This window comes from Leptonychotes weddellii, chromosome 1 (genome assembly GCF_054177405.1).
Source record: "Leptonychotes weddellii isolate Sample4059 chromosome 1, ASM5417740v2, whole genome shotgun sequence".
Lineage (NCBI taxonomy): Eukaryota > Metazoa > Chordata > Mammalia > Carnivora > Phocidae > Leptonychotes > Leptonychotes weddellii.
This window is the reverse complement of record NC_138369.1, coordinates 189,121,733-189,145,909: the sequence shown is the minus strand read 5'-3', so window position 1 is coordinate 189,145,909 and position 24,177 is coordinate 189,121,733. Positions and strand designations below refer to the sequence as shown.

The 24,177-nt window shown below is 54.0% G+C and overlaps 1 protein-coding gene across 1 annotated transcript in view; it reads left to right on the top strand.

Annotated features, from left to right (window-relative positions):
* Window positions 1-24,177, top strand: part of PRDM15 (PR/SET domain 15) — a 40,753-nt gene that overhangs the window by 4,656 nt on the left and 11,920 nt on the right. Inside the window, exons 2-5 of the mRNA XM_081819957.1 lie at window positions 14,513-14,558; window positions 15,110-15,203; window positions 17,344-17,497; window positions 19,277-19,610. Coding sequence (XP_081676083.1) covers window positions 14,513-14,558; window positions 15,110-15,203; window positions 17,344-17,497; window positions 19,277-19,610 — 628 coding nt within the window. The remainder of the gene's footprint in view (window positions 1-14,512; window positions 14,559-15,109; window positions 15,204-17,343; window positions 17,498-19,276; window positions 19,611-24,177) is intronic.

Sequence of the window (24,177 nt, the reverse complement as noted above, 5' to 3'; positions counted from 1 at the left end):
CCTTCCTGAGCCTGCGGGGTCGTAGTTCCACAAACTCACATAAAATTGAAACTTGGATTTCTCAGAGATGATGCCTTTCTTTGCCTGGTCTGGGCCGTGGGTTACTGGCTTCGTTTGGCTCGTTTTTGGTGTTTAGCATGCTCGGCGTCTCCAGCTTACAGCTGTGAGCCTTGATGGATTGCAGGTATCCGCAGAACGCAGCTGTCCAACAGCCTTCGGCCCTCCATGCGGCTGGAGGCACACTCTTCGCGAGTCGGGCATCCTTATGTCATGAGCCGCGCGGGGATGGATTGTCACTTCCCACTCACGCTCTGGGGAGGAGAGCCTGTACCCGCAGGACAAGCAATCTTAGAGAAGGAGTGGTCCACACGTTTCGCCTTGTGTAAGGCTAAAAATGAATGTGCTAATCAGTTATAGTATGTTTGCCTTTGATTGTGACCCAAAACATAGGTGTGATTTTAGCACTGCATCGGTCCGGAGGTTGACCGCGTCCTTGCTCTGCACCGGCCGCTTCCGTCCTGTTAATTGATTCTGTGTTCTCAGTCTCCGCTTGTCTCTCGGGGCCCCTCTCCCTGGCACGCCTGACTTCCCTGGACTCTGTCCTGCGCCACTTCGCGTTCTGTCCACGGAGCTCCCCCACCTTCTGCTGAGGACCCCTGAGGGTCTTTTCTCCCTCAGCCTAGTTTGAAGATGGCAGCCTCCCCTATGGAAACACGTGTGCCCCCAAAGACAGCTGTCAGGTGGGGCTCTGATCGGCGTAAGAAAGGCCATACTTCCTTGGTTTGCGTTTTTAGGGAGGCAGAGTGGAGACCTCTCTCTCCCTTCATTGCTCAGAAATGCTCTTAAAGAACCGGACGTGCACGTTAGAGATATAGACGTTGTCTCTGATGAAGCGAAGGGGTTCAGGAGAAACTATAAAAGAAGTAACAAAAAAATCTGCAGGCCGTGGGGGGCCCCCTGCCAGCGCTCAGCCCCGAAGCAGGCCGCGACATGTGAGGGCAGTGGAGTGAGACGGAAGGTCTGAAAGCTTGTGGGGGTAGAGGCCGGCCGGCAGGCCCGGTGCCAACCCTCCCCTGCGACGCTGGACGCGGGAGGACTATGGCGTCCTGCCTCCCCAGTCTGAGTGAACACGACCATGGGCCCCGCAAACCAGCTGTCGTCGGAGATGCGAATGAAGACGTCTGCAAACACGGCAAGTCTTCTCAAAAGATGTGCCTCCCGAGCACCCGTCCGAGGAAGCCACCGGGAAGCGTGCTCCCAGATTGCGAGAGTGAACCCGAGGGTGGAGGCAAGGGTGCTCAGGAGTCCGGAGCTGCTCACCAGCCGAGTGCGGGCGTGGGGGAAGCACACCCCCAGCCCCAGCCTGTGTCTGGCCTCCAGGGCAGGCTTGGGAGCGCGGTGGGCCCCTGCATGCAGCATGGGCTTGACCCCGGGGCAGACAGACCGACAGACCGAGGAGGAGCGGTTGCAGGACGCAGGGAGACGTAGCCGTGGGCACCTGGCCCCAGCGCTGCTGCCTCCATGAGCAGCAGCGTCTGCACATGCATGCACGCCGTGAAACCACCGCGTAGCCCAGGCCACACGCAACACGGTCTACACACGGATGGTACGACGTGGTCTGCACACCAACACGCACAGCAAGATCTGCGCACAACACGGGGCCTACATGAAACAATACACCAAATCTACACACAAACGACGTGACCTACACAGAACGACACAACAAAATCTAACATACACATGCGGCAACAAAGTGCATACAAATGATAAGAACTCAGAAAATAGGAAAAAATAAATCATTACCTTTAAACAGGTCATATTAGAAATGTGTTAAGAATAAATTTGTTTGAGGGCGCCTGGGTGGCTCAGTCGTTGAGCATCTGCCTTCGGCTCAGGTCATGGTCCCAGGGTCCTGGGAGCGAGCCCCACGTCGGGCTCCCTGCTCAGCCGGGAGCCTGCTTCTCCCTCTCCCAGTCCCCCTGCTTGTGTTCCCTCTCTCACTGTCTCTATCTCTCTATGTCAAATAAATAAATAAAATCTTTAAAAAAAAAAAAAAAGAATAGATTTGTTTGAGAAGCAGTTAATAGTATTTTCAGAGTCATGATATTACATACACTGACATAACCAAAGCGATGTTGGGGCAGCTGGGAAGGGGAGAGAGTAGGCAAGCTCCCTGTTCATCGGCCACCGTGAGAACTAAGGGTGCAGCCCCCAGAGGTGAGCTGTCAGGGGCCTCAGCGAAAGCCCGTTCTTTCCAGACGTGGAAGCAGATGTAGAAGGACAGACTGCAGAGAGGCCCCCCTGGGAGACGGGATAGGAAGCCAGGGTGGTGGAGGGGCTGCCTTTTGACTTCCTCAGTGCGTGTATGGTTTGTAGCCGCTCACCTTTGTTTTTTTTAAAGATTTATTTATTCAAGAGAAAGAGCAAGCGAGCAGGGGGAGGGTTAGGGGAGAGAATGTCTAGCAGATTCCGGCTGAGCACGGAGCCCGACACCGGGCTCAATCCCACGACCCTGAGATCATGACCTGAGCCGAAATCAAGAGTCAGACACTGACTGACTCCACCACCGAGGCGCCCTGTAGCTATTCACTTTAATAGAGGGAAAGTGACCTAGGATCAGAAAGAGAAAAAGGTGGGAGTAGGAGGTCCTGCTCCTCTGTCATCCAAGGACCCTGCCCTGAGAGGTGACTTGAGCTGGGCTGGGGACAGTTTTCATCCCGCAGGTCACGTGGGTATGTGGCACGCCCCCCAGGGGCCCTCCTGTCCTCACATCCCAGGTCCCAGGTCTGGAAACGTGGTACCAGCCGGGGAGCAGGGGCCATCCTGAAGTTTGCAAGCTGCTGATGTGGTCCTGTGTGGTCACAGCAGAGGCCCGTGTTCCGAGTTCATCCCATTCAGGCTTCCCACGTCTGCTCTCAAGAGCCGCTATCAGCCTGCGGGGTCTGGAGGGGGGACCAGTTGGGTGGATGAAGTGGTTCTTGGAAATTAGTCTCTAGGCAATGAAATGTTCCCCAGATGGTCACCAAGCCCCAGGCTGGGCGCGGCCGTGCGGTGGCCTGTCACACTCAAACTCAGTCCTCATGGTGGCCTCACTGTCGCAGGGAGAAAGGGTGCGGGCATGAACAGTGGCAGCCCGGGGCTTTCAAAACGGTGCCCGCACAGAGAGAGCATGCACGCCGCGTGGGAATGAGGAGGAGATGGCCCCAGATGAGGCAGAGGCAAGGCCAGGAGGCAGTGGGGCTGGTGGGAGGCCGGGTAAGGGAGGCTCAGGGAAGGTCCAGAAATGAAAACTCTGGGGCATGGGAAATCACTTCATTGGGCTGGAGCAGAGTCATGTATGATGGGAGGTAAGATTAGAAAGAACTGGAGACTATAACCAGTTTCCAGAATTGTCAATGCCAAGTTCATGGGTTGGAACTAAGCAACCAGGCGCGATTGCTGTATCATGCTGCTTCTCTCTGACACTGAAGCCTTGTTTCTGAAAAATGGACACACGGCAGAGTCATGGGGGGATGAGGGTTGTGCCATGGGAAGTGCTAGGGAGCCACTGTTTTATGGGGTTGTAACGATGAGCTGGAATTTCAAAACCATACCTGTGCAGGCTGGAAGGGGACTCATTGTGCAGATGAGGCAGCCGAGGCCCACGGAGAGGAAATAACTAATACGGAGGTGTGTAACCTCCAGCACAGGGCAGAGCCAGACGCACACCCTGCTCCCTGGTGCCCTACAGCAGGACCAGGCCCTTCCTTGCACTGACGCACCCAGTCTGTGCTCTGGACTGCAGTTCTCTAGCATGTGAAACTGTGTGCAGAAGTGTTCTTGCCCAAATCAGTTCAGACTCTGCTGCGCTGAACACATTCCAGCAGATTTTTATTGCAGGACTTCTCAGGGCCTTTATTGTGCCATTGTGAATCCAGACTCCAGAATGGGAATCTGCAATGTCTCACAAATTTACTGGCCACAAAATTCCTCTCTACCCACCTGCTACTTCCCTGGGGTCCACCCCCCCCGCCCCCGCCAGACCATCTTTCAGGAACGTTCTGCAGCACACATTTGTCAAGATAGCTCTTGTTTGTTTGCTTTTTCCTTTTTGTCATTTTTCCCTTAATGCTTTTAATATTTTCATGGTGCATGTGCCCAGTGGGAAAATGTCCTTCTAGCTTAAAAAGAATTCCCCAAGCCCTAGACCAGGGCTGAGCACTTGGTATGGCTGATCCGAATGAAGATAGGGTATATGTATGAAAAAATTCATTAATCTTATATTAATTACATATTGAAATGATAATATCTTGGTTATATACTGTTCACTAAAACGTTAACAAAATTACATGTGTGAATGCCAGCAAGATTTCATGTAGGTAAAGGTAAGATTGTTCTAAAAATTTATACAGAAAGTCAAGGAATGAGTATGGCTTAAACCATTTTGAAGAAGAATAAAGTGAGAGGCAACACTCCACCGCGGTTTAAGACTTACTCCAAAACTCTGGTACTTCTGACGGTATTGACTGCTGTCCACTGAGCGTGGTGCTGGCTGGGGACGGACGCAGCGGGCGTTGGAACAGAAGACAGAACCCCGACGTAGAGCCGCAGGAGTGGAGCCACTGGTTTTGGGCAGAGGCGCAGAAGCATTTCAGTGGTGCTGACCCACTTGCTCATCTGTAGGCAGAATGAACCTTGACCTCACATCTTATACAAACATTAACTCAAATGGGAAAATGCACTTAGCATGTAAAACCGTAAGACTCTCCTAAGAAAGCGAGGAGGAAATTTGGGGAGCCAGGGCTTAGCACACGGGTCGTAGACAGAACACCAAAAACATAATCCACAGAAGGGAAAATCAGTGAGTGGGACTTCATCAAATTAAAAACCTTCGTTCTGCCAGGACTCCATTGGGAGGATGCAACGCAATGCTGTAGGGAGGGAGAAAATGCTCGGGAGCCACGTTTGTGACGAAGGAGCTAGATATGTGGAAACCCTCAAAATACAACAGGGAAAAAAAAACCCAGACAGTCTGAGAAAATGGGCAAAGGACGTGAGGGGACACTTTACTGATGAGGATTTACAGATGGCAAAGTGGTACACGAGAAGGTGTCTGGTATCATTAGCCGTTAGGGACGTGCGAAATGAAGCCACAGTGAGACACGGTGTCCGTCTGTGAGAGCAGCTAAAATCCAACTGGGTGACACCCCCAGATGCTGGCCAGGACACAGAGACACCAGGCCTCTCAAACATTGTGGCAGCTTCTCAGTCAACAAAGCGTGCACTGTGGGAGACCCAGGCTGACCCCTTGCACTTGGGGGCATGTGCCCCAGAGAAGTGACGGCCGTGTCCACAGAAAGCCTGTGCACGGTTGTTGATAGCTGCTTTATGTGCAGAAGCCCCAAGTGGGATGAAGCCCAGGTGTCCCCTGGCGAGGGGACGGTTATGCTCTCTCACGCTCTCTCTTACGCTCACGCCACAGAGTATCGCTCAGCAGTGGAAAGGGACGCCCTGGATCCGTGTGACAACCTGAATGGACCTCAGGGGCATTTTGCTGAGTGAAGAACGCCAGTCTCCAAAGGTCCCATCTTGTACGATTCCATCTATACCACGTCCTTGAAACAACAGCATGTCAGAGATGGAGACTGGCTTCGAGGTGGCCCGGGGTTTGGGGTGGTGGGGCTGCAGAGGGTGTGACGTAGACGGGGCGCATCGGCGAGGTCTTCTCCAGAATGGAGCAGTCCTCCTGCATCTGGATCCTGGAGGAGGTTCTGCAGATCTGCAGCTGTGACAGCGGGACACAGAGGGCCACGGACACACACCGTGCCGTGGCCACGTGGGAACTGTGGTGTTATGCGTAGTTACATAAGATAGACCGTCAGGGAAGAATGTGTGAAGGGTATTTGGGGCCTCTCTGGGCTCTTTTGGAAATTTCCTGTGATTCTATAATTATTTCAAAATGTAACACAAACAGCCCCCAGAACATTGCGTGTGTGGCTCACCGGAGAGTTGTGTTGGAGGGCGCTGCCGGAGTAAATCCGGGAAATCATCCCAGCCAGGAAGACTCGCGGGACGCCATCGCCTTGCTACTGGATCCGTTCCTCTGTCACCTAGATGGTCCCAGGAGGGCCGGGAAGGCCCAGCCAGGCCAACACGCGAGAGATAATCTTCATTTCACACTTACGTCACCAGCCTCCCTGAAAACGCCTCTCCCTCGGAGTTATTTTTAGCTGCCTGTGTTTTAAGATTGTGATGTGTTCGTTTTGCAATGTTTCAACACGGATTGCTTTTCCTAAATCAGTGCTTTTGCAGGTCACATTAAAAGATCATCTTTTTTCCACCTCCTATCCACTAGGATGGCAACTATAAAAACAAATGAACTGGGGCGCCTGGGTGGCTCAGTCGTTAAGCGTCTGCCTTTAGCTCAGGTCATGATCCCGGGGTCATGGGATCGAGTCCCACATGGGGCTCCCTGCTCAGTGGGGAGTCTGCTTCTCCCTCGGCCTGCTGCTCCCCCGCCCCCGTCAAATAGATAAATAAAATCTTAAAAAAAAAAAAAATGAACAAAATAACGGGTGTTGGGAGGATGCGGGGCGGTTGGAAGCTGCGGGCACCGTCAACAGGAACAGAAAGTGGCCCAGCCACTGTGGATGCAGTGCGGCGGCTCCTCAGACCATGAAACAGAGCGACCATGCGGTCCAGAGGTCCCCCTCCGGGTCTGCACCCGAAGAAGAGCAGGGACTCGAAGAGACGCTTGAACCACCACATTCACGGCAGCATCATTCACAATAGCCGAGGGGTGGAAACAGCCCAAGTGTCCGTCGGCGGATGAATGGCTACGCACTGTGTGGCCTGTCCGTGCAGGGGAGGGGCGTCCAGGCTCAGGAGGAAGGGCATTCTGACCCCTGCTGCCCCGCGGGGGAGCCTGGAGGACATCGTGCCGAGTGACATGGGCCAGACACAAAAGGACAGGTTCTGTAGGAGTCCCCCTGCACGAGGGGCCTCCGGTAGTCAAACTCACGTGAAATAATCTGTGTAAAAAATGTCCACACGTTCTGCTGAGGTTACGTAGAGGCTCTCACTGCTTTTCTGTCCCGCTCCCAGGCCCCTTTACACAGACCTGTGTTCCTGAGGAAATCTGAGTTGCGTGGTCTGTGCTGCTTCTCTCCTCTCCAGGTCGGTGTTTGAGTACGGGCGGGTTGTAGAAGCCTCCGGATGGCTGGTGTTCTGTAGAACCATACCGTGTTTTTATACAAGTTTCCTGCAAAACTCAGAATAGTCTGATGAGGTGTCTGGGCTTTCTGGACAGAGGGTGGTGGTGGGACGTTTTCCCCGCATCTCAGAGTCCTGGCTGATGAACATTTGTAGCCGTAGAAATGAACTCTGGTCCCCTCACCACCTGCACAAGGTGGCCAGGCTCGGGCACAGCAGGTGACCCGTGGCCATCGTTGGAGAGATGTGGATGGCTTGGCGCTCTTCTGCAGCCCTACTTGGGCCCCAAACTGATTGTGACCTTGGGATTGACCCTGGGGGGCTGGACCTGCCTGGTAACCACAGGGGAAGCAGATGCCTCTTGCTCAGACCTTTCCCCCTTTGTACCGAGAAGGAGCGCCTAGGGTTTCCCTGGGGGGCGGGAGCACTCTCCCCGGAAGTGGAGGGCAAGGATCTATTTGTTTGGCCAAACTTGGATCCCACACACCAGCCCTTCCAAGTTTCCTTCCAGCAGGCTCTGGGGTGCCCCTGCCCTGTCGTATTTTGAGGAAGGGGAGAGGGCTTATACTTGTTCTGCTGCCCCAAATGAAGCAGACCTTCACAGCGTGGCACTGGCGGGTGCCTGTGGATACCCGGGCAAGAGACGGACGCTGCCTCGTGTGAGCCGATGAAATGTTCTCACGGGCACTGGCCATTATCCTGAAAAGCTGCCCTTTCCTGTGACAGCATCATCAGTTTGTAGGCTTTCTTCACTAACACAGATTTCCTGTTCAAACTTTCTTTCAAGTACCTGTATCTGGAAACCCTTCAAAAAGGCTCAGCGCCCAAGGGAGGGAAGGCAGGAGCCCCATGAAAGCAAGGCCAGGCCCATGCCGCTGCCCCCGGAGGGCGCACAGGAGAAGGACCTCCCTGGGCCTGGCCTGCGTGGGGGGACCAAGCGGGTGGTGGAGGCTTGCGCCAAGCAGGTGCTTTGTAAATACTGAGGAAGTGAGCATTTACAGTCACTTTTGACGGGAGTGTGGGGAGTCTCTACCGGGGTCTCACCGCTAATCTACCCAAATTCCTGAAGTTCCTGGCCTAAGTTTGACAAATGAAGCATTTGAAACTTTCCAAACAACTCTTAATTATCTGGAGGTACTGAGGAGTTCAGTGAAAAATATCAAGGCTTACTGTATATGGAGTATGGCGTACAAAGGATGTAAGAATTTGAAAAAAGAGTGAGTAGAAAGATCAAGATCAAGCTTCTGTTGGAGATCTAGTTAAAAAAAAAAACCCAGATATTGTCCATGATTTATGACAACTTGAGGTAACTGTTTAATAGGAAGGGTCCACTTCGTTTTTGGATTTGGGAGGGAGAGCAGTTGACGGGGAGGAAGGTGTCTGGAGGGTGAGCCTGGGCTCTGTCTTGAAAGAGCGGGACTTGGGCAGGGCAGGGGGCTCCAGGGGAAGCAAACTGAGGGAGGCAGGCCGAACCCCAGGAGGGGACCTCGGTCCACAGCTGGGGGCTGGGGGGAGCACAGGGACGTACACGGAGAAGGGGCCAGCTCTTTTAGCACATGCCACCCCACCCTGTGCCTGGCCTGTGCGGGGCCGGGCAAGGCCGGTGGCTCTTGCCCTGTGGGTCCTTCGGGGTCACTAGATAAATGACACACAGAAGTGATTACAGTGGTCAGAAGTGCGGTGAAGGAAAATTGCAGGGTGCTTTTGGAAAGTGTTACAAGGCCTTAATTTGGACAGGTGGACCAGGAAACCCCTCCCCAAAGATGTGCCAATTAAGCCAAGATGTGAAGAATGAGTAGGAGTTAGCCCGAGGCAGAGCTGGGGGAGGTTCCAGGCACAGGGAACAGCATGTGGGAGGCCCGAAGGCAGAAAGGCACTGGGTACTTCTGGGAACTACAAGGAGGCCACTGTGGCCCGAGAGGGTCAACTAGGGGGAGATGGGCAGAGGAGGCTGGTGGGCTTGGGTTTCATCCCGGGGACAGTGGGAAGCCATCGGCTTTTAGGCTGGCAGGTAATATGATTGGGTTCCAGTTCTAGAAGAAGCCCCCTCTGTGGTGTGGGAAACAGGGTGGCTGGCCAGTGTGGAGCAGGAAAAGCCTTCCGGAGACCCTTGCAGCCTTCTAGGAGGGAGAAGGTGGGGTGTGGTCAGGGGAGGTGGTGGAGGCTGCAGGTAGGGTCCATGGGACCGTTGCCCCGGGGCGGGATGAGCCCGGGTCTCTGACAGCCATGTTCTGAGATGTGGGAGGCCCAGGAGGGCCCCGTTTGGCAGGGGAGCCGGGAAGGGTCCAGTGCTCGTTTCTGGCACGTTCAACTGTTTGTGGCCTCCAGGTGAAGGTGTGGGTGGGCAGCTGGATACTCGTGTGGGACTCCTTGGGGCATTACCAGCCCGCACATGGTATTCACTTAGGCATGGAATTGGGTGTGGCTGCCTGGGGAGGGGTCCTGCAGAGGAGCCGTGGGAAGGGGTGGGGCTGTGCCCCAGGAGAGCCCAGACTGGGGTGGGCTGGAGGAGGAATCCCCCACGGGAGATTGGCTGGGGGGGGCAAGAGAGGACAGTGGTTGGCCGCATCCCAGGCGACCAGTCAGGTGAAGTGAAGAAAAAGACACCCTGTCCTAAGCCAGCTTGGTGGAAGGACGCAAGAGTGAATGGAAGAACAGACACGGGACGAGTGTGTGTTGGCACCATTTACAGATAATTTATTATGAAGACTTTGAGCACACAAAACAGTCGGCAGGCCACGGACCCCATCACCTGGCCGATCTGCCCCGTGTGTCCCTGTCTGGGAGTCCCCACCGGTAGTGCGTGGAAGCAAACCCTGGCCCCAGGATTGAGTTTGTGTTTCAGTCCGCATCTCTGCAGAAGGAGCCTAACCAGGAACCACGATCCCCAGCCCACCTGAAACATCTAATGCTAGTTCTTCAATGTGCTCGACCACCAGAGTTTGGCTTTCCAGCTATCCAGTGAAAGTCACACACGCTGTTTCCATCAGGATCCGGGCCACACCGCGCTGTGCTGGAAGTCACTTCAGTGGGGCACCTTGGTGGCTCAGTCGGCTCAGCGTCCAACTCTTTGGCTCAGGTCATGATCCCAGGGTCCTGGGATCGAGCCCCGCATCAGGCTCCTTGCTCAGCAGGGAGCCTGCTTCTTCCTCTCCCTCTGCCCTCCACTCTCCCTGCTTGTGCTCTCTTCTCTCTTTCAAATAAATAAAATCTTAAAAAAAAAAAAAGTCACTTCAAATCTGTAGATTTTCCCTCCATATCTTAATTGAACTTTTAATTTTGAGATAACTGTGGATTCCCATGCAGCTGTAAGAGAGACTGCAGAGCGACCCCATGTGCCCTCTGCCCAGAGCCCCATCGGTGACACCATGCAGGACTCCAGCGTGGGGTCCCGTCCAGGATAGTGATGGTGATGGTGACACCGTGCAGGTACGGAGCACCCCACACCCACGGGGGACCCTCCTGCTCCCTCCTTACAGCCTCACCCACCGTCCTTCCCGAACCCGCACCAGCCACGACTCGAGTCCCCATCTCTGTATTTCGTCATTTCAGGGAGGTTATATAAATGGGATCAGACAGTATGTGACCTTTGGGATTGGTGTCCGTAGCACCGTTCTGGAGGGTCCCCCAGAGCCTGATGCGTATCAGTGGCTCGCTCCTCTTCATTGCGGACAAGTCTGCAGGTGTGGGTGGACCACAGACCGGGGTCACCGTGGGGGTGCCGCGGGGCCTGTTTCCAGTCTGGGCTGTTGTGCTCCCAGGCCAAGTGCATGTTGGTTTCATGAGACACCGCCGGCTGGTCTCCACTCCCGCCCGCCGCCCATGGGTGCCCGGGTTCCCTCATCCTGCGCCGCTCCGACAGGAGCACCCTGACCTCTCGGTGACCTGTTGAATGTGTCTCTCTGGCGGTCGATGGGGGCGGCCACCATTTCCTGTGCTTGTCACTTACGTATTTTCCTTGATGAAATGTATTTTGTGTCCTTTGCCCATTTACTGATTGGATCATTTGTGTTTTACTGGTGAGCTTTGAGAGTTCTTGGCACGTTCGAGGTTTGGATGGGTGGTTTGCGAAGATGCCTCCCGGTCTGTAGCTGGTCTTCTTACCCTCCTCACCATGTCTTTTGTAGAGCAAAATTTTAAATTATGATAAAGTCTAATTCGTTTTCTGTTTATAGACGATTCTTTTGGTGAGAAGTCTAAAAACTGCCTACCCTAGATCTCAATGATTTTCTCCTATATTTTTCTAAAAAATGTTACTATTCTATGTTTTAAGTCTAGGATCGTGATGAGTTAATTTTTGTATGAGATGTGACATCAAGGCTCATTACCGCCCCCACATCCACTTGCCCCAACACCACTTGCCGAGAAGGCTGTCTGTCCTTCCTTCATGAGTAGCTTTTATGTGCCCACCAAAAACCCACTGAGCCTATTTGTGTGGGTCTGTTTCTCGGTTTCCATTGACCTTGGGCCTGTCCCTTCACCACCAGCGGCATCCTCATGGAAGCCTTCTTTTTCAAGGCTGATTTTCACAGCTGGTATCCCTGGGGCCTGCCTGGGAGCTCGTCACCACAGGGAACGTTTGTCTGGGATCGCCTCCACCCCCAGTTCCCCCAGCTGATATGCCTGGTCTGAGCCCATCTGGCATTCATGATAAGTTTGGTTTCCTGATGCTGTTAGTGTGGTCTCCCCGTGACCCCAGCTGTGGCTCGTTGGTTCTTGTTGCAGTGGTCGTATGGGTACTAGGCAGATGGGAGGGTGGGCAGTGGCGCTCAGAGGCGGGGTGCAGCAGAATGACCTGGGGGTCTGTGAGGGCGGGGTGCGAGGACCCATCCCAGAGAGTCGGCTTCAGCAGGTCTGAGGAGGGGCCCGAGAATTTGCATTCCTGAGAAATTCTCAGGTGCTGCTGGTGTTGGTCCACGGACCACTCTTGGAGAATCACTGGCGTAAGGTAACTTTTCCCAGGATGGGGGTTAAAATGGCCAAATCTCACGCTTATGGTCTTTCTGGGTTATTTTCCCTAAAACACTATGTATACTCCGTCATCCTGGAATTTCTTACATGCCGCGAATGTCCAGAGACTGGACTTCCCCGTGTGGAGGGACCATCTGAGCGCTAAGGGGATTTTGAGACAACAGTATCCATTCATCAGTTGATGGACACTTGGACTGTTCTGGTATCTTGGCTATTGTAGATAATGCTGCTGTAAACATTGGAGTGTATGTACTCCTTTCAGTTAATGTTTTTGTATTCTTTGGGTAAATACCCAGTAGTGGAATTACTGAATCATAGGTAGCTCTATTTTTAACTTTTTGAGGACCCTCCATACTGTTTTCCAGAGTGGCTGCACCAGTTTGCATTCCCACCAGCAGTGTAAGAGGGTTAGCCCTTTCTCCACATCCTCGCCAACACTTGTTGTTTCTTGTGTTATTGATTTTAGCCATTCTGACAGGTGGGAGGTGATTTCCTGGATGATGATGAGTGATGAAGAACATCTTCACATGTGTCTGTTGGCCATCTGGATGTCCTCTTTAGAGAAATGTCTGTTCATGTCTTCTGCCCATTTTTAAGTTAGATTATTTGGTTTTTTGGATGTTGAGTTGTATCAGTTCTTTTGAATAATAACCTTTTATTGGATATGTCATTTGCCAAATATCTTCTCCCATTCTGTAGGTTGCCTTTTTGTTTTGTTGACTGTTTCTTTCCCTGTGCAGAAGCTTCTCATTATGATGTAGTCCCAATAGTTCATTTTTGCTTTTATTTCCTTTGCTTTAGGAGACCTATCTAGAAAATGTTGCTGTGGCTGATGTCAGAGAAAGTACTGCATCTCTTCCAGGGTTTTTATGGGTTCAGGTCCCCCATTTAGGCCTTTAATCCATTTTGAGTTTATTTTTGTGTTTGGTGTAAGAAAGTGGTCCAGTTTCATTCTTTTGCATGTAGCTGACCAGTGTTCGCAACACTATTTGTCTTTTTCCTCTTGCATATTCTTGCCACCTTTGTTGAAGATTAGTTGACTGTATAATTGTGGATTTATTTCTAGGTTCTCTGTTCTGTTCCATTGACCTATGAGTCTGTTTTTGTGCCAGTACCATACTGTTCTGATGATTACAGCTTTGTAGTATATCTTGAAATCTTGGATTGTGATACCTCCAGTTTAGTTTTTCTTTTTCAAGATTGCTTTGGCTGTTTGGGGTGTTTTGTGGCTCCATACAAATGTTAGGATTGTTTGTTCTAATTCTGTGAAAAATGCTGGTGGTACTTTAATAGGGATTGCATTAAATATGCTTTGAGTAGTACGGACGCTTTAACGATACTTGTTCTTCCAATCCATGAGCATGGGATGTCTTTCCATTTGTTTCTGTCCTCTTCAGTTTCTTTCATCAGTGTTTTCTAGTTTTCAGAGTACAAGGTCTTTCAATTAGGTGAGCATCTTTATTTCCATGTTATAGGTCAAAGAATCTAGGCCCCAGAATCAACATGTCCAGATCATCCCCCGAATAAGTGGGGGGTTCTAACCTCACAGGATCAACAGAAAACAGAAGTGACTGACCTGATAGAGTTTTATGTGGTGAGCAGGAGCGCTCTCCTCCACGATGCTCTCTCTGGTCCCCAGGAGACATGGGTATGCACTGGGTGTCAGGCCTGGGGTAGCGGCTGAAGGAAGACAGAGGTCGTACTAGACATGAGTGTCCTTGAGGAGTTCACAGCCCAGTGACGGAGGAAAGAGAAGCAGTGGTGACAACGTGAAACCGGCTTTTAAAAATGGTGATATGTTTATTTTACCAGTGGAAACCTTTGGCTAACATAAAAAATGGAAGTCTGAGTTCATAAAGACTTTCTAATCTAGAAGACATTCAAATCAACTGCTTTTAATAAAGAAAGAAAACAACATTATTTTAGGTGAGAAAACAGCTCAAAGCCCCCAGCCTCATCACAATAAAGGGGACCACACTGCTTGGTGCCTTTAAGACCTCCAGGTAAGGTCCCCGCACGGGCTCGAGGAACCTTTAACAGGACTTGTCTTTAAAAATTGCTTGGCAAGGGCGCCTGGGTGGCTCAGTCGTTAAGTGTCTGCCTTTGGCTCAGGTCATGATCCCAGGGTCCTGGGATCGAGTCCCGTGTTGGGTTCCCTGCTCAGTGAGGTGTCTGCTTCTCCCTCTACCCTTCCCCCTGCTCATGATCTCTCTCTCTTTCTCTCTCTCTCAAATAAAACCTTAAAAAAAAAAAAACAAAATCCAATTCTTTAATAAATAAATAAATAAATAAATAAATATTGCTTTGGCAAAAAGCTCATTATTAACGACACACCCTTGTTCCCTGACAGGTGTCAGAAATGGCTGAAGACGGGAGTGAGGAGATCATGTTCATCTGTAAGTAGCCCCTGGCTTGTCCTCGAGCATGGGCGGGCTTTTACTGTCCCAGCAAAGCCACATCCACGTTTTGTTTTTATATGACAGAAAAGCTGCTTCTTTTTAAGTTGAAATGACTTTGCTTGCTTTAAGAAACACGTTTATTGCACGAAAAATGCACTGCAGGGGTGTGGTTTTAAAAGGATCATCTTTCTCAGAATGCTGGGCAAAGGCCACTTTGCAGAGGGTAGCACTAGATTCAGAAAAGTAAGCCGGGGGTTTGCAAAGAGATTTGTGATACGTTAGATTTATGCCAAACAGGTTACATAGGTGAGTTTTCGTTTATTCTCATTCCTCGGGAAGATCTCCTTCTTTGTTAGTGTAGAGTCACTACGTACTTTGAAATGTGCCCCAGAGGGAAGGCTTCTCCTTGGGGGCCACGTCCTGTGTTTGCACCGTTTTCGTACGTGTGGGAAGCACCGTGGGTCACCCCACCGGGCGTGGAGCCTGCGATGCCCTGGGGGGCCCCTCCCAGCACCCTGTCCCCACTGATGCTTTCGTTTCGGATGCAGGGTGTGAGGACTGCAGCCAATACCACGACTCCGAATGTCCTGAGCTGGGCCCCGTGGTCATGGTCAAAGACTCCTTTGTGTTAAGCAGGGCACGGTGAGTGGCTGCCTTGAGCTGACTTTAGTCCTTCCTGTCAAACGGGACTGTCTGAATGTGGACCCTACATCTGCAGAAAGGGGAGGCCTTTCAGGGTCCCTGGACCCAATTCCAACGTGGGGTTCCCCGCACAGACACCGGCAGGATTCAGCTCTGACCCTGTCTGCCCAGAGACGGCATTGGACCCCACAGGATCAGGGCCCAGTCCTACAAGACCGCCCCTCACCCCCATTCCAGATGCCAGCCGCAAGCCCCAGGCTGTCACAGAACTCTAGGAAACACTTACTTTAACCAGTTTATTAAAGGATGTGATAAATGATATGACCGAACACCCAGATGAAGACCCTGCACCTCCACATGTTCACCAGCCTAGAAGCTCCCTACCTAGTCCTTTTGGGTTTTCTGGAGCCTTCGTTATGTAGGCATGACTGCCTGAGTCACTGCACTGGCTGACCCAACCTCCAGCCCCTCTCCCGCCCCGGTGGTGGGGGCGGGGGCAGGGACTGGAAGTTCCAGCCCTCTACCCATGTGGCTGGTGGGGTCTAAAAGTCACCTTCATTATGGCTCAGAAGTGTTTTTGGGAACTGTGGATGAAGCACTTAAGTCTGAGAAACGTATTTGGTCATCGGAACGACCAAATGCATATTTCTTATAAATCGTGATATCACAGGAGGAGACTTCAAAAAGAGAAGGCAGGACCTGGAGCATGACTGTCCTCAGGTTGCAGAGGACATCTGTGATTTCCATCCCACGGTGAACGGAGCAGCCTGCCACCAGGATAAGCCAGGACATATTTGGAAGGGTTCAGAGTGAATTTCTTGTTCTAGTTCAGCGTCCCCAGGGACCAAGCATGGCAGCCGTGGAAGAGCCGATGGGTCGAGGCTGCAGCTCTGCTCATTCCATTTTCCCCATGGCCCGAACCTAAGCCTGCCGTCTAACGGACGCCTGCTGTGGGCTGCGTGGGACCCGGGGCAGTGAGGGCAGGTCACAGCTCCTGGAGAAACACCAGCAGATCTAATGAGGAGATTCGGTGGCTCTGCCATTCTCATTCCGGGCACCTGGGGGGACGTGGCACCTGGGGGGCTGGAGCCAGGGCTCTGAGGGACAGTCTGTCCACAGTCTGGGTTAGCCACGTGGGGGCTGTTTGAACTGAGACAAGGCGTTCTGTTCTCCATCCTGGCCCCCCTGCAGAGGTGTGACCTGTGTTATGTTAGACACAGTACCTGCCTCATGGAGACACCGTTATTATCTTGGTGCTCTTTCTAGAAGCTTCCCAACTGGTTTTCCAGTGACTCACCTTCTCAAAACAGATTACTGTCTTTGCCTGAAGTAGAGACCTCATCAGCTCTCCCCCAAAACCTTCACTGGTTACCTGTTGCCCACGAAACACCAGTGGCAGCTATCAGTCCCGTGGCGGGAACCCTCCGTGATTGGGTTCCTCCTCCTCAGCCCGGCCTTCTGCTCGGCCCCGGGAGGGGGCTGCGCTCCAGCCTCCCCAGTGTCCCACCTGCTCGTGGATGTGGGTCAGGCTTGCCCAAGCCTTGGCTCGTGCTGGGGTTCCAGCCCACGGGCCTTCCTCTTTTCAGCGCCCCGTCCTCCACACTCTCAGCATTTAGGTAAAAGCATCCTCAACAGGATTGGCCCATTCAGCCTAGTTGGAAACCCTTTTCTGCTCCCTGGGAATGCCGTGGCGCTTTTCCCTTTCTCGTGGTGCTCTGCACTCGGCACCTCATCGTGGCGCTCCCCCCGCCTCTCTGTGGGCTCTGCGGCTCTGGGGATGAGAGCTCGGTCCCATTCACCTCCCCTGGCCCATTGCAGCCCCCACCCGTGATGTCTCCTGGGGGGGGGGGATGTCAAACACATCCTTTAGTAAGCGGCCCCTCCCTCTGCATGGGCTCTGGGTGAGTTGTGCCAGGGCCCTGGGCTGGTCTCCTGTGGCTCAGGCCGTTAAGGAGGCAGGTGTGCACTGGCCGCTGGGCCATCACCCCTCTGTCCTCAGTAGGAAGTTCCTTCTCACCCCCGAGGATGGTATTTCAGCAAGAGCGAGCCTGTGGGCTGTCTTACCCATCTGTTCCCGGTGTGAGTGGCTGTCCTCAGCCAGCGGCACTTGGGGGCTGAGGGCCTCCTGTTCCATTTCTAGATCATCTCTCCCTTCCAACCTGGAGATCAGGCGACTGGAAGACGGAGCCGAAGGAGTGTTTGCCGTGACCCAGCTCGTCAAGAGAACACAGTTTGGTCCGTTTGAGTCGAGGAGAGTGGCCAAATGGGAGAAGGAATCTGCGTTCCCGCTGAAGGTACGGGCCGGGGCCAGCTTGGGGAGGGGACGGGCGCGACCTGCCCCCCACCCTGTGTGAGGAGAGCCGTGCGTCCCACTGATTGATCGGTGTCTTCTGCGGCTTCGACGGTCCTGGTTCCACTGTCTTCCACGACAATGGTTCTCCTTTTATTCTAGTTTGTTTTTATGTCAAAAGCATCAAGGTGGAGCTAGTATTTTGCACTTTTCCACTTTGCCAGCCCCTGAAGAGGGTGTTGAGAACACGTGCAAGAGCAGACCCCCCAGGCCGCCCTCACTTCTCTCACGGCCCGGACTGGCGTGGAGCCTCCGGGCACTGCCTTCTGCGCGTCGTGGGGCCTTGTCAGTGGGAGCACGCTCACGCCTGAGTGAGTGACTGAGACTTGGCAGAGCTCCTTCAGAAGGAAGGGGTTTCGTTTAGGCAGCGTTGAGACATGGGTGCAAAGTCGAGCGGCTCTAAAAAGCACATCAGAGAAAAGACAGCTTTTATGTGAAATGGAGCAAAACAGAATGGATGTCAGGTGCAGGGAAGGCTTTGAGTTCTCGAAGGAAGGCGTGTGGACGCGCCAGGGGCCGGGGACTCGGGTTCTGTCCCCACCTCCAGCATGCACCCGGTCCAGGTGCGCCTCCAGAAACGTCTTTTGCCGTGAGCGGTGAGGACCAGGGTGCTGGTCTTGCTGCAGTCACCCACAGAGTGAGCTTTTCCTAGAGGCCTGGCAGATAGCCACGTGTTCAGGACAGGCCTGAGCTGGGTAGCCTCGGGGTTTGGCAGTTCTGGGAAAAGTCGAGCTTACAAGGCAGATTTCAGCAAAATGGGAAGGAAGGAAAGGTATTTGATTTGTTTGCCAACAAAAAATGAAAGAAAGAAAGGCTGTTTTATGTGAAGGAATAAAGAAGCCGGAGGCCACGCCCCACGAAGGCCATTGGCTGCCATCCTTCGCGGGACCTGGGGTGCTTGGATGCACACAGTTGATGTGGGCACATGGTCGGGCCGAGGCCCCTTTGAAAAGTCCTCTGTGCCCATTTTGGCTTCCTTCAGTGACTCGGTTCTCCAGGTCTGTGTCGGATACTGAGTTGTTTTCAGCACGGCCTCGCTGGAGGCCCCCTCTGCCTCCAAGGGCCCCATCCTCAGAGGGGGCCTCTAGCTCCTTAGCAGTGGGGAGCCCCTGTGGGAAAAGCTCAGAGAGGGGAGAGCAGGGAAGCAGCGTTGGCATCAGAAAAGAGGGCCAGACCCTCCTCTACTTGTGTGGTGACTTTGAACTTCAGAATATCAACGTTTCTCCCCCGTTGCCATCCATCAGGCGGTGTTAGGGGCCAGGGCGCAGCCTGCGGGACTGACCGGAGTTGCTAGACACACCTGTGAGAGCAGGGAGGCGCGCAGGTGTCCCGGTGCCCATGCGGAGCCCCGGGAGAACTTAGGCATCCTCATCCCCAGCTGGGCCGTGCACGGCGTTCAGGTGTCCGGATGCCACCTGAGCAGGGGGAGCGCTCAGGTGTCCCGGTGATCCCTGGACCAGGTGTCATTACGCCCACTTGGAACCGATTAGAGCCTGAGAGTCCAGCCTCTATACCTGGACCAGTAGACCTGAGTTGTCCCAGTTCCCACCTGGGCCGTGCAGAGAACTCAGGTGCCCCCTGAGCCCTGAAACGGGTTCTATGTGCAGCCTGACCTGGCCCCGTCTGGACTGGTTGCCCCCCGCCCCCCCCCACACACGCGCTGACCTGCGACGGGTGGCTAACCAGCTCCTTCCCTGGCCCCTTGGCGGCCGTGCCCCCCCAGGTGTTCCAGAAGGACGGGCACCCCGTGTGCTTCGACACCTCCAACGAGGACGACTGCAACTGGATGATGCTGGTGCGGCCGGCAGTGGGGCCCGAGCACCAGAACCTGACCGCCTACCAGCACGGCAACGACGTGTACTTCACCACCTCGAGGGACATCCCCCCGGGCGCCGAGCTGCGCGTGTGGTACGCCGCCTTCTATGCCAAGAAGATGGACAAGCCCATGCTGAAGCAGGCCTGCTCCGGAGCCCACGGTACACGCGGCCCCGCTGCCTGGTGGCCGAGGGGGCGCTGTGCCGGCGAGCCGCTGTGGCGTGGGGGGGCCGGGGGCTGCTCTTGACCCCGCGGGCCTGGGTCTGCCGTTCTGCTTGTTCAGGGTCTGGGCTCCCCCTAAGCCGGACGCCGGCTGGGGAATCGGGGTGCTGGGGCACGACAGGCTGATACTCAGCTCTGCGCTCTGGGCTTTCGATGCGGTAACTCCTCCCCACCCACTGTCCTGCAAGGGCACGTGGTCGGGCGATCGTCTCTGCTTTGGGACAGAGGAAACGGAGCACAGAGAGGTTGGGGAACCTGCCCTGAGTCACAGTGCAGGAGATGGAGGAGTCGGGGTTCGGACCTGGAATCTGGCTCCAGGCTGGTGCTCTCCGGCTTGTGGCAGCCTCCTCCAGATCTGCGGGGGGTGCACAGGGGCGTGTGGGTGCGTGCATGCGTGCGTGTGTGTTTGTGCATATGTGTCCGGGAAGGACCTGGCGAAGGTCGTATGTGTGATTTGCCCAAATCCAGCTTTCCCGTGGGAAAAGCAGCCCAGAATTAGTGTCCTGCCACCCCGGGGTGTGGGGCCTCACTGTGTCAAGGGGGCCCTCCTGCCAGGTCGTGAGCCGCCACACATGTACCTGGTGCCACCAGGGGCAGGCGCACCTGTTGTTGCCACAGTTACTTGCTCAGGGGGAGAAATAGCCTCTTTCCTCTGACCCCCGCCCCCCCCGCCCCCCCGCACTGCCGGATTCTGACAGGAAATGCTTTCCTTTCTCTTATGAACACGACGTGATACAAAGAGGGCCTTAACGTATTTTCAAGGCTCTGGTCCGTCCCAGGTGATCGCGGCTTTGTGACCTGCCCCTCCTGCCCCCCGTGGAGCCCTCCTGGTTTTCCCTGTGCTGGCGGTGTGAGGAGAGGCGTCCGTGAGGCTGCCCAAACCAAGCAGACCTTAAGCAGGCTCAAACAACAGAAAGGGGCTGCCTCTCAGCCCCGGAGCCTGGGGGCCCTGACCAGGTGTTGGCAGAGCTCGTTCCTTCTAGAGGCCTCTCCCGGCTTCTGGTGTGGCCAGCAACCCTTGGCATTCCTTGGCTTGTAGATGCGTCACCCTGATCCCTGTCCCTGTCCTCGTGTGGCCTTCTCTCCCCTGTGTCTCTGTGTTCTCTCTTGTAGGGACACCAGTCACTGGATTGAGGGTCCGCCCTCTTAATGACGTCTGCAAAGACTCGATACAGAGATTGCAGGCGGATGTGAATTTTGGGGGGCCACTCTTCCACACGCTAAAGGCTGGGTGGTGGGCGGGGGGGAGTGTGGAGCCACTGAGAGTGCTCTCGGGGAATGTCAGTGGGGAGCCAGATGGCCAGATGGCCTGCACTCCAGTTCTGGTGGCTGTGGAGGGCTTGCCACCTTCACAGAGATACTTGCAGAGGAAGACTGGGAGCTTTATGGAGTGTACTTTATTTTGGTAGTGAAGGCCACAGTAAGAATTTGGAGAGACCCACAGCTTTTCACCCGGCTGCTCCCAAGCCCACCTTTAGGATTTGCACATTAGGAGGCACTGACGTGTCCCACTGGGCCAGGCATCACTCTGGAGCGTGGTGTGGCCAGGCTCACAGGTGCCGTGCAAGATCTTCAGGATCTTCCCGATCTGGCTTTCTCGTGTTCCAGATTCCTTCCGGCCTGGGCAGCTGATGTGCATGCCCCGGGGCCAGCCAGACTGCAGGTCACGGTGTGGGTCATTAAAGGCTGGCCTTGTCCGCTGTGTCTTGCATGATGTCTCCCCCCTCACGGGACTCAGGTCAAAGAGCAACCTTGCTGCCCCCTTCCCAGAGTTGCAGTTCTGCTTGCTTTTACCTACGGGAGAGCTCTCTAATCTGGAGCTGCGTCTGAGAAGGGAGATTCTAACGAAATTGGTCTGGTCTGTGTCGACCCGGACAGCTGCCTCCTTATTTGCCCCCAGCCACCCTCCTGGGGGATCCTGAGCTGGCTGTCCTTCGTCCTCCGTGTGTTCCTTCTGAGAACACGGGACACGATGGCTCATCACGTCCCCATCAGCTGGAAGGCACAGTCCCCCCAAATGAGTCTGGAATCAGGAAAGCAAATAAGCAACTTAGGCACTCTGAAATCTTAGAAATACTTTTTATGGTGTTTCACTCTGTTTTGGGAGAAATGGCAGGAAAGTGTTTCATAGAAATGTAGCGGAAGTTCTTGACTACTGTTAACTGGCTGGTTAGTTGGGTCCCTCATTTCTTATACCCGCTGAGTGATGGCTTAGCCCAGGTAGTGCTGGTAGCTCCCCAGAGGACACGCGACATCCGCCACCGCGCACGGTGCCTGTGGTAAAACAGTGACCCGGCAGCCACCCCAGGCTGCCGCACCCTGCCTCCACCACCCTGTTCTCCCGCCCAGCCCCTTCCCAAAGCCCTGCTGCCCAGCGGAGCTTCTAGAGCCCTACTCCAGCCCTGCCTGCCCTGAGTGCCTGGGGCCGCGCCGAGCAGTCTTGGGTGCTCCCCTAGCTGAAACATTTTGTTGGGAGCCCACCATGCCAGCGTCTTAGACACTAGAATAGGTGCCAAGACCTGTGAAGAGGGGCCTGGATCAGCCAGAAAGCTGGTCATCTGCATGACTCTGATTACCCAGATCTGACAGGTCGGGAGAGGGCTTACCTCCCCTTCCCAGCGACGAGGCCTCTGGTCTGCACGCCCTCGAGACCCCTGCAGTGGAGTGGAGGGAAGGGGGCCTTTGTGGCCATCACTATGCCTTGGGCCCAGTGGAGGAGGGGCACAGCAAGGCGAATGGGCCTTAGGGACCACCGCCACGTTCTAGAAGAATCGTGCTGGGGGCCAGTGGACAAGGAGCTGTCTGCCCATAAATCATTCAGACTCTTTCTTGGTGAGCATCAGAAGTGTGGAGACTCATTAATTTCATTCGGCCTCTTTTTCAAATTTGCTTCAAAATGCATCTCGGTTATAGAAATCAGCCAATTTGCAGATGGCAGAGCTGACTTCTCAACACAGCAAAGTCGGAGGATCAGACACGTCCTTGAAAAAAAATAACTTCTACTATATTTTTTTCCGGGTAGGAGATTTACTTTTCACATTTTTTCTTGGGCTGACATTGAAGTTGGTTTCCTTGCTTTGCCCAGATGGACCTGTTGACAGGTGAAGGAAGGAGGGGCCAGGAAGCGCATGGGTCTAAATGGGCAGGCGCGAGGGCGCACATCAGCTGTGGTCCTCAGATATTGTCATCCGATCTTCAAAAGTACTTTTCTAGTGAAAAAGATAAAATGTACACACATCTGTAACATGTGGAAAACTGTTTTCAATCACCATTTTAATGACTCTTGCATTTTTGACTAGCAGTTCGCGGTATCTGTTAAAAATCAGCCCGGCTGATGTATAGTTTGCGCATGAGAAGACTTGGCAGTTTTCGCTGCGCAGCTCAGGGGGTTTCGATAGAGGCGGCCAGTTGTGTCAGCCGCGCCACAGCCGAGGTCGAGAACACCGTCACCAGCCCGGAGGGGTCTCTCGGTTCCCTCGTGCGGCTTTGCGCTCGGGCCCCTGGCGCCCAGCAAGCTGCCTTCCGTCCCTGCAGCTGAGCTGTGTCCCTCCTGGTCTCCAACAGAGCCCAGTGTTGTCCCACAGGCGAGGTCTCGCTGTGCGCGTTCCCAGGCGTACTTGTAACTCGCCGTCCGCCTTCAGTATCGGCCCTCCTGTCGCTCCCTGTGCTGCATCGCTTGTCACCAGGCGGTGTTTCTGTTGCTTTGACGCGTCTCTTTTGTTGGACATTTAAGTGATGGGCCATGGAGAACTGCCTTCTGATTGTTGGCTCGTTTTTGTTTTTGTTTTTGTTTTTAAAGATTTTATTTATTTATTTGAGAGAGAGAGAGTGAGAGCATGAGAGGGGAGAGGGTGAGAGGGAGAAGCAGACTCCCTGCTGAGCAGGGAGCCCGACGTGGGACTCGATCCCGGGACTCCAGGATCACGACCTGAGCCGAAGGCAGTCGCTTAACCAACTGAGCCACCCAGGCGCCCCAGGTCGTTTTTGTTCTTAAAAATTCTGATCTTTTAGCAATAATTTTTGGAAAATAGAGTTCTTCCCTTGACAGGGGGGTGGGGGGGACAGAGGTCACGACGGGTCCTTCTAGTTGGTCCTTTTGACTGACCTCAGCGCAGGTTGAAGAGAAGGGCTTCTCATGTCACGTTAGTTTGAATCCCGTTTGTGGGGGTGGGGACCGTCCCACTGGAGATGGCAGCCCCTGGGGGCCAGAAGAAATGACCTGGATTCACAGGTGTCCTTCCATCTTACCCACTCCTCATCCCTTCCTGAACCTGTCACATGCAAATGTCTCCTCCCCTCTTTCGAGCCACGTGTGTTTAAGAAGGTGAGTGAGAAGTGGGAATTTAGCTCTGGCTCCCATTCATCCGTGATCTCGTCCTGACAGTCTTTGTGCGGTGGATCCGTGGGGGGCGAGGGAGAGCAGAGGGCTGGCTGGCCTGGAACGTGCCCTAGACCGCGGGTCTCCCACAGCACCTGCTCCGGACCCCTCCTGCTCTTCCTGTGTTCATATAACCGAGCATTTCACATCACACGTTTTCCCCTTATTATCTGAGGAGGACTCAGGAAATGGACACCAACAGTTAGGGC